Below are 10,360 nucleotides of genomic sequence, written 5' to 3'. Positions count from 1 at the left end.
ATCACAGTGTCACCAGCAAAGCACCTCCACGCTTGGAACCACACATGCGGAGATCATCTGTTCACCTACTCCGCGTCTCACAAAGACACGGTGGTTGGAATCAAAGATCTCAAATTCGGACTCATCAGACCAAAGGACAGATTTCCTTCGGTTTAATGTCCATCGCTCATGTTTCTTGGCCCAATAAAGTCTCTTCTTATTGGTGTCCGTTAGTAGTTTCTTTGCAGCAATTCAACCATTAAGGCATGATTCTGAACAAATTATGTTGAAATGTGTCTTACTTGAATTCTGTGAAGCATTTATTTGGTCTGCAATTTCTGAGGCTGGTAACTCTAAAGAACTTATCCTTTGCAGCAGGGTCTTCCTTTCCTGTGGCAGTCCTCACGAGAGCCTATTTCATCATAGCGCTTGATGGTTTTTGCACCTGCCCTTGAAGACATTTTCAAAGTTCTTAAATCTTCCAGATTGACTCCCCTTGTCAAAGTAATGGACTGTTTTTCTTTGCTTATTTGAGCTGTTCTTGCCATAATATGGACTTGGTATTTTACCAAATAGGGCTATCTCCTGTATACCACATCTACCTTGTCACAACACACATGATTGGCTCAAATGGTTTGAGGAAAGAAATTCCACAAATGAACTTTTAACAAGGCACACCTGTTAATTGAAATGCATTTCAGGTGACTACCTCAAGCTGGTTGAGAGAATGACAAGCATGTGCAAAGCTGTCTAAGGCAAAGGGTGGCTACTTTGAAGAATCTCAAATATTTTGATTTGTTTAACACTTTTGGTTACTACATGACACCATGTGTTATATAACTTTGATGTCTTCTACAATATAGAAAATAGTAATAAAGAAAAACCCTTGGCGGTGTGTCCGAACTTGACAACTTGTAACTGATTTTAAAAGCTGTGCATCGCTGCTAAATGAATAGGGAAAACACTGAAATCATTATGTTTATAATGGAAAGTGGAGGGTGCATACAATAAGTGATACTTGAAAAGGTTCTGATGAACGCCATTGATGAAGGTTGCAACATCAAGTTAATAGTTTAAACATGTTTTTAAATCGTTGAGCCTTTTCAATCATTTTGAAAAGTTTTATCCAGCCTACTTTGGGTGGATGGAAGGAGCCATATTTCTGCTAGAGTCATGCAGTAACCGGAGACTTGCCGACTTTTAGAACCAACAACAGAAAGCCATAGCACGGGAAGACACAAGTTCACAGCAGACTAAACCATTTATTCAAGTGGTCTTCAGCCTTGTGGGTCTGTCTTTACAGTAATTTGCTGGAAAATGTTACTGACGTGATTCAACCAATAGGAGAGAAAGGAAGGACTAAACCAAGCGTGTGCATGACTGCTTCTAGTGACAATGGAACTTGGTCACTAGCAATACACAAAGTACTGGTCCCCTTACAGTAATGAGTGAGCACATATCCTATATGGAACATCATTAAGTGCAGTGCTTATTAATATATCAGGAATGTACATTTTAGAATGTATATAGTAGTTAAGAACTTCCATCCAAAGAGACATTCCATAATAAAAGTCCCACTCTCACACAGAATACGTCAAACAATGGAGACTGACATGTATTATCAATGTGGGACTTTTACTGTGGCCGGCCCCTAAACTATAGTGCATTTCAAAATGAGTCAAATCGTCCCTTGTTGACAAACAGGTCATTCATTGTCACACAGAAACTCGGGGAAGAGATGCAGTCACAGGACACTACTAGCAGCAGGTTAGGTTGCTTGTGCACTCTAGGCACGTGCATTGATGATGTCAACAAACTCAGGCTTGAGGGAGGCTCCGCCCACCAGGAAGCCATCCACATCGTTTTGGGAGCCCAGCTCTTTGCAGTTGGCCCCCGTCACGGAGCCTGGAGAAGGGAGGAACTTTGGTAAAAACACTCAAGTGCGCATGTAGCACATACATACAAGAATTTTATCAAAGGTTTAGGAACACATTCATATTCTTCGAACAGACACCAAAGTAATGTTAATCATGCTGTAAGCTCCATTTGATGTCAGTAACGTGTGTTTTTGACCCCCCCACTCTATTCAGCCCAATACATATTTGTTAAGATCTCCATTAGAAACAGTGGCTCTGGGGATTGTCTCGTTGCTATTAGCAGCCTGGGTTCAGTGTGGTCCCTACTGACCTCCGTAGATAATGCGGACGGAGTCGGCCACGGCCTCAGAGACGTTGGCCCTCATCCACTCCCTCAGCTTCTCATGCACCTCCTGGGCCTGGGGCGAGACAAGTTCACACACAGCGTCTTGTACAGCCAACTTTGTGGGGACACACAATTCAGTTCCACCAACCCATACTCTTACCCTAATTCTAACCTTAACCCCCTAGAAATCACACTTGACCTTGTGGGGACAAAAAAAATGTCCCCAGTTGGTCCAATTTGTGTTTGATTTGAATTAAAATGGTCAAAAATAAACAAAAATAGCTTCTTAGCAAGAGCAATTTCTCAAGCAATAATTTTGCTAGGACTGTCTGGGAGACGTCCGAGTGGGGAGGGATAAACTGAAAACTAGCCGTTATTGGCAGGGAGGTTTGGAACTCTTATCGGTCTATCACCTAATTTACCACCTGGTGACGTCACCAGGCAGGCCAAAACTCCATCCTACCATAAAGGGCTGAAATTTCAAACCACTCTTACACTAAAAGGGATTTATCAATTTCACAGTATAATTCCAACCTCTATCTGTAAATATATATAAAAAAACGGGGGGGGGGGAATATTTTTTTTAAATCACATTTGACTGCACTGCACATTCAAATAAATAAAAATACTCTTGCAGCAGAAACAAACTAGTGCTTAATATAACCATATTTAGCATAAACTACTAAGCTGTTTCTGTCAATAGAAAAAAAAACTAAAACAATGGAACTATCGTTGAAGATTTATTTGAAACATACAGTGAGCTACAAAACTATTGGCACAGACATGTTTTGGCTCTGTACTCCAGGACTTTGGATTGGAAATCAATGACAATGAAGTTAAAGTGCAGACTGTCAGCTTTAATTTGAGGGTGATTTCAACCACATCAGGTGAACCGTTTAGAAATTACAGCACTTTTTGTACATGGTGCCCCATTTTAGGGGACCAAAAGTATAGGGACAAATTCACTTATGTGTATTAAAGTAGTCAAAAGTTCAGTATTTAGTCCCATATTCATAGCATGCGTTGACTACATCAAGCTTGTGACTACAAACTTGTTTGATGCATTTGCTGTTTGTTTTGGTTGTGTTTCAGGTTATTTTGTTCCCAATAGATATGAATGGTAAGTAATGTAGTGTCATTTTGGAGTCACTTTCATTGTAAATAAGAATATAATGTTTCTAAACACTTCTACATTAATGTGGATTCTACCATGATTACGGATAATCCTGAATAAATCGTGAATGATGAGAGAAAGTTACACGCACAAATACCGTACACCCCCCCAGAAATGTTAACCTCCCCTGTTATTGTAATGGTGAGAGGTAAGCATATCTTGGGGTATGATATTTGTGCATCTAAACTTCTCACTCGCATAGACACCACCCCCCCCCACTGCTCCATAGTCAAATAGCAGCGAGCTTTACACCACTCCAGCCGATGCTTGGCATTACGCATGGTGAGATTGCATGGCTGGCTGTGTGCTCGATTTTATACACCTGTCAGCAACATCTGTGGCTGGAAATAGCCAAATCCACTGATTTGAAGGGGTGTCCACTAGTGGAGGCTGCTGAGGGGAGGACAGCTCATAATAAATGGCTAGAATGGAGTCAATGGAGTGGTATCAACCGCATGGAAACCACATTTTGATGTGTCTGATACCACTCCATTGACTCCATTCCAGACATTATTATGAGCCGTCCTCCCTCAGCAACCTCCACTGGTGTCCACATACTTGCGTACATCCAACAAGTTTAGAGTCACAAGCTTGATGCAAATCATTGTGTGCTAGGAATATGGGACAAAAAAAAGAAAAGAAGTTTGACTCATAATACACAAGTGAATTTGTCCCAGTACTTTTACTCCCCTAAAACTGGGGGGACTACCTACAAAAAGTGCCATCATTTCTAAACGGTCACATGATATGGATGAAAATACCCTCAAGCTAAAGCTGGCAGTCTGCACTTTAACCTCAGTCATTGTATCATTTCCCTAACAACAATGATAACCGTATGTGTGAATGCAGTGGACTGTTAGCCCAGCATGCACAGTGCTTGTTTCTAGTGAGTGTACTGCAGGCCTAAACATGCGGTGGTCAATAAAGATTGATGGAAGTGGGCCATTCCGAGAAGCCAACTGGTGCCTTTCACGTAACAGAATCCCGCTCACTGCAGTCATGTACAGACAACTCTTGCTAACTTAAAAACATTTTTTTTTTTTTTTTAAATGCATGTGATTAAGAAAACCAATATCCATTTCCCACAGATCGGCGTGTAACTTACAAAAATATAGTAAAGTATGCATGTTGTAGGTAACTAAGTAAATATTGTTATGAAATGGCGATGAGTCGTACCTGTTCGGGTGAGGCTGTCTTGCCAGTACCGATGGCCCACACCGGCTCGTAAGCCAGCACCACTTTGCTCCAGTCCTTCACATTGTCTACAACAACAACTTTCTATCAGTATAATGGACGGCACTGTATGTAGATCATGATAAGTTATGTTTGGCCTACCACTAATTGCCTTATTAAGATGTACAATACAACATGTGGTACGTAGACTAATGGGATGGACCCCAGAGTTAGTTTTTTAGGTCTCAGGCAAGGTTTTCTGAGAAAGTGTGATGTCATTGTTTGTTGAAATGTATGTAAATCTTAAGTTGTCTATTGTTTTGTCTATGTATGTTTTTGTCAAAAAAATACAAAACAAAATGTAACATTTTCAACTTGTACCAAAATAATGGCTAAAATATTTTTGGAAGGAGTGCAACAGAGCAGGTAGAATATATAAAATGAAGATTTCATGGACATTTTTAGTCAACTTCCCCAAAGAGTTATTCAGTTAGAGAAAATAATGGATCTAAACATTTACACTGGTCATTTAGCAGAGACTCTTATCCAAAGCAACTTACAGTAGTGGGTGCATACATTTTCCTACTGGTCCCCTGTGGGAATCGAACCACAACCCTGGTGTTGCAAGGGTTCAACGCTTGCATGATGAGAACGCTTTAGATGAGCGGACTCATACATTCCTGTGACACACAGCGAACATGGGGTTTGAACCCAGTGGTTACCTGCGATGGCCTGGGTCTGGGCGTACACCACGTCCTCTGTGGTTCCAGCCTCCCTCTCCTCCAGCTTCTCTCCGATGCAGGCGATCACCCCCAGGTCACTCTCCAGGGCGTGGGCCACCTTCTGACCAATCAGCTCGTTGCTCTCCCCGAACACGTGGCGCCTCTCCGAGTGGCCCAGAATCACCCATTCCACGCCACAGTCCTTGATCATCACAGGGCTGAGGGAGAGAGAAAGAGGGAGAGGGATTCACAATACATCCACAAAATAGTAGAATAGTAGATTTAATTGAAGATGGAAATATTTTTAGTATGTCAGATTATTCTGGCATTTCTCACATAGAAACTTCATTAGGAGGAAAGATGTTTAAAATCCTTTTTTACATATGAACAAATTATGTCAAATCCACTTCAAATCAGTGTAGATCAAGGGGAGGAGACAGGTTAAATAAGGAATTTTTAAGCCTTGAGAAAATTGAGACTGTGCCATTCAGAGGGTGAATAGGCAAGACAAAAGATTTAAGTGCTTTTGAACAGGATATGGTAGTAGGTGCCAGGTGCACCAGTTTGTCTCAAGAACTAGAACGTTGCTGGGGTTTTCCACACTCAGTTTTCCCGTGTGTAACAACCAAAGGACATCCAGCCAACTTGACACAACTGTGGGAAGCATTGCAGTCAACATGGGTCAGCATCCCTGTGGAACGCTTTCAACACCTTGTAGAGTTCATGCCTGACAAATTGATGCTGTTCTGAGGGCAAAAGGGGGGACATCAGGAAGGTGTTCTTAATGTTTCGTACACTCAGTGTATAAGATGAGGATTATGTTCCAAGTGAAAGAACATTAATTAAACTCGTCTTCTTTAGCGATTAAAGTAATTCAGTTTTACTGCAAGATATGAACTGCCACAATGTTCAAATTGCACATTTTATTAAAACAGAAATAGCCCACATCTTGGAAAAATGAATCGAAGTTGACAATTATATGAAAGTCAAAAGAAAACAAATGAATGTGCCAGAAAACAAAAGGCTAAGTGGATTTTGACTCATCGTTACAACTTAAGTTAAAACATGGGACATGCGAATTCAGGGCTCTACGCTGACATTTTTTACAAGGAGCACACAAAACTGTAGGATTATAATGAAATTAAGAAATGACTAAAAGTTATTTGGATTGTTCCATGCTCAATAAAGTTTGCCACATGGGTGCAAGTGTACACCCGCAGCCCGCAATTCGGGGCAGGAATGATCCCCCTCGAGCAACCCATTGGTTCCTTCAAGCCTGCTGTGTACTGGATAAAACAGTGCCTGACAATTGGGCGAAGGACAGTCTACCGGTCGCCCCGCCTAAAGCTGGAACAGCAGGCGGGAGGCTGGGGCGACAGTGTGCTAGCAAGCTAGTTCTCCAGCTAGAACAGTGTCGCCCCCTCATGCGCAAGGACACGTCTACTGGTCGCCCCCGCTAGCACAGCAGCTAACGTTATTAGCGACAGTGTCGCTCCCGTGTACCGGACTAGCTGGCTGAGCTAGTACAGTGTCCTTCGCTCCCGCCTGCCAAACAACTGCCGTCGTTAACAGAACTGGGGAAAACAGTGTCCGACAGGCAGGGGCTGTCTACCGGTGTACGGCTAGCTAGTTACCGTTCACACCCTCTTTTGTGGGGTTTAACGGCGGCTGGCATCCAACGTTATTGTGCATTAACGCCACCTACTGTACTAGAGCGCCTCGCCTCCCCTAACTTACAATAGAAGTATAAAGAGGAGTTCCTGCAGATGTAGGAATACCCACATTCAGGAACGCCCCGTTCAACAATGGTGGGATTCACATGTCAGAGATGATATTCTCCAACATTCCTTTACTAGCAGCAGTTGAGCAAACTCAAACAAAAATCGAAATAACCTGGTGTAATCGGCTGTTCACCCGACGCTAGTGGAAAACACTGGGCTGTGAATGGTTTATGACCTGTAATATTACATTTCTATGTATAAAATGTGTCAAATCAGAGCCCACTATTGACATTTGACGTGTTTGAATGGTATATTGTGAAACAATGTCTAAAAATAAGCCAAGTAAAAAAGGGTCGTTTTGAGATACACATTTTCACAATTTAATTCAGAATCTAGACATGCTACATATTTGAGAACACTATAAAGAACATTATGACACCAAGATGTCCGTATTATGTACAGTTTAGACCTATGCCTATGGTCTGTGAAAAGGGCCTAACATTACCAATTTCATCATGTTTTTTTCAAAAATGGTTTGATACACAAATGTAAAAAAGCATGTTAAACATCCATCCTCCCAATGAAGTCCCTAAATCGCCCAATAAGGAGTCCAGCTAAAACAAGTTCACAGATTCCGTCTCAAGGTGGAAGACGTGTCGTCATATAGAGCCTTACCTGATCTCGCCAGTGAAGGCCCCCTTGGCAACTTTGTAGCAGTTCTGTGCGGCGACGCCGATCCTGGCATCCAGGTTCGAGCGGGCAAAGTCAAGGTAGACGGTGGGAGCACCACACACCACCTCTGTGTGAGTGTAAGAGAGGGAGGTAGAGAGAGGAGACAAGAGGGAGACAGGAGTTTAAAGCATCCTCATGCTTCCCATCTGAAACAGTTCGGAACCGTTTGTGCATATTAGGTGGACATTTACGTCTTCGGCAAGGGTTTTTTAGTTGTTCGTGCACACTACATTTTGTCCTCCAGGCAAGCCGAAGTCAGAAGTTTACACCCCTTCGGCTGGTGGATAGGCTGTTGGTAGACCGAGACATTAGTTGAGCAGTGGCAAATATATATATATATATATTTAAAAAATATATGGCACAAGAGACCTGTCTGATTCACACCTGTCTGAGTGGACTAATCCTTTGAGAAGGACGCGGAGATGGCACACCAGTAGTTCATTGACCATTTCTAATCTACAATGTTTGTTTACAGTAACTTCTGTCAATGCATTCAATATATTATTGCAGTCTTACTGTTTTCATTGTGGGAGTGGACGCGTTGTTTACAGAGCCCACAACCTAGGCTAAACTTGCAAGGAAAAAGTTTATTTCATTCAATTGACGAGTTGTCAATATAATCAGTCTTTTGTTTGGAGCGCTATTGTCAATCTTGAGTAAGGACACACACACACCACGCATATAACTAAGCCTAGACTACCTGGCCTGCACGCAAATGTAGGCTTATACATGTGCCCATTTGGGTATCAGTTAGTGAATTAAGACAATCTGAAATACTATCACTGTGGAGCTTCTCAACATATTTTTTTATTCGCCTCAAAAAGTAAGCGAAGTCTGTTTTTACATCCATTGAGAATGACAGTTCCTCAACATAGCCGATTTGAAATATTTTTGCAGCGCTATCCCTTTCGATAACCACTCAGCATGAAAGGGGAAAAAATGTCATCCTCTGATCTGGTGGGAGAGTCAAAGGCACACTAACACTCAGACATAATTTACAAACAAAGCATGTGTTTAGTGAGTCTGCCAGATAAGATGCAGTAGAGATGACCAGGGTTGTTCTCTTGATAAGTGTGTGAAATTGACAATTTTCCTGTCAAAATGTAACAAGTACTTTTGGGTGTCAGGGAAAATGTATGGAGTAAAAAGTACATTATTTTCTTTCGGAATGTAGTGAAGTAAAAGTTGACAAAAATATAAATAAGTAAAGTATAGATACCCCCAAAAATACTTTAAAGTATTTTTACTTAAGTACTTTACACCACTGATAAAGTTCAGCTTTCCCCAACTTTGGTCCCACCCTGTTCATGCTCCCTCGCCCATGCTTGCATTGTCTAACTGTCCTCCCGTCCACTTCCCGCCATTGAAAATGAATGTGGCTCCATGGTTTCATCCCTCTCATGTTATTTGTGGACTTGCATTGGAAGGCTTCCCCTTTTATCTGTGGTGATAGCCTATCCCATAAGCACTGGCCCAGCATAAGGTTTGTTTGTAAGTGATAGTGGATTAAGACCGTGTGAAAGCTGACTCGGACCAGTGTTTAGCCAGTCCCTCCCAAGGCAATATGTATGAGCAGGCTTATTATTGGGAATTTAAAGCCCAGGTCTCATCAACGCACGCAGATGTTATGGGAAACTATGCTGAGTCCAATGAGCATAGATCTCATTAACAGCCCAGGTCCGTGCTATCCAGAATCCTTGGGACGTCCCTACCCCATTGAAGTTCAAATTTAAAATGGTTGAGGTAAGGATTCAAATGTAGGGTTAGGTATAGGTTATGGTTAGGGTAAGGATTAAAGACGTCCCAAGTATTCCTCATAGCGATCAAAAGATACGTCACGTGACTTCAATGTCATGGCGTTGTTCTCGTGTCGTTTGACGCAATCATCAGCATCATTCTTCTGTTTAGTGATTTAAAAAAAATACATTCACTAGTTTCATGTTAACATGTGTATATAAATATATTGGTATCAATAAGAATGTAGTGTCAACAACGTATTAGGGCACATTTTAGACTGAAGATAGAGACAAAAATCGAATGCCGGTTACCGGTTTCATCGTTGAGGCTTGCAGTGTTCAGGGTCGTTATAAGGTTGCCCAGGCTCTTCTTGTCACCGTTCATCTTCCAGTTTCCTCCTACGAAAAATGTTCTAGAAGACATGATGGCTGGGCGTTAGACGATACCGGAAAACCGACAACACGGGCCTAGGAGGTGATGCGTTCGCAACAAACAGTGGGTAAGCAGAAGCAGTCTTCTCTCCGTTTTTCTTTAAGCTTCTTCTTCTTCGGTGGGGTTTAACGGCAGTTGGCAACCAATATACTGTTACATTACCGCCACCAACTGGACCGGAGAACAAATCCATTCTACTTTGTGATAGAAAAAAAATAATTACACTGCCAACCACTGTATTAACCCTACACTCATAAAAAAACACTCCCCCCATTCCACTAATTTAACCCTATCTAATCCTTTACCAGGCTAATGGCCTGGGAGGAGGGGACAATACCATTCAACACCCCCTGTAACTCTTCTGCATTAAAATCTCCTAATCCCACGTACTTCTCTGCAGCTGCCACCACAACACCTGTTTTCTGTGACTTACGTTCCATACCTGCTGTACAGTTGATAACCATAGCAATGAACACTAAAAAGACAAC

At 42.0% G+C, this 10,360-nt stretch overlaps 1 protein-coding gene across 1 annotated transcript; it reads right to left on the bottom strand.

Annotated features, from left to right (window-relative positions):
- Nucleotides 1-1,217: 1,217 nt before the first annotated feature.
- LOC120027293 (triosephosphate isomerase A) lies at nt 1,218-9,990 on the bottom strand. Its single transcript, XM_038972212.1, has 6 exons — nt 9,752-9,990; nt 7,647-7,770; nt 5,251-5,468; nt 4,532-4,617; nt 2,167-2,254; nt 1,218-1,884 (listed from the first exon to the last, which is right to left on the bottom strand). The coding sequence occupies exons 1-6, from the start codon at nt 9,861-9,863 to the stop codon at nt 1,766-1,768; spliced, it is 747 nt and encodes a 248-aa protein (XP_038828140.1). The 5' UTR covers nt 9,864-9,990; the 3' UTR covers nt 1,218-1,765.
- Between the last annotated feature and the right edge of the window lie 370 nt (nt 9,991-10,360).

The sequence above is a fragment of the Salvelinus namaycush genome, chromosome 32, assembly GCF_016432855.1.
Source record: "Salvelinus namaycush isolate Seneca chromosome 32, SaNama_1.0, whole genome shotgun sequence".
NCBI classification, from domain to species: domain Eukaryota; kingdom Metazoa; phylum Chordata; class Actinopteri; order Salmoniformes; family Salmonidae; genus Salvelinus; species Salvelinus namaycush.
The sequence above is the reverse complement of the archived record's forward strand: the minus strand, read 5'-3'. Positions and strand labels throughout refer to the sequence as shown.

What these genes read in the sequence shown, in the direction of transcription:
- LOC120027293 (XM_038972212.1), bottom strand. Translation starts at nt 9,863, where the DNA reads ATGTCTTCTAGAACATTTTTCGTAGGAGGAAACTGGAAGATGAACGGT. An exon ending in CCAGACCCAGGCCATCGCAG is followed by an intron (nt 4,618 to 5,250) that starts GTAACCACTGGG and finishes TTGTTGTTGTAG; the next exon opens with ACAATGTGAAGGACTGGAGC. An exon ending in AGACAGCCTCACCCGAACAG is followed by an intron (nt 2,255 to 4,531) that starts GTACGACTCATC and finishes GTCTCGCCCCAG; the next exon opens with GCCCAGGAGGTGCATGAGAA.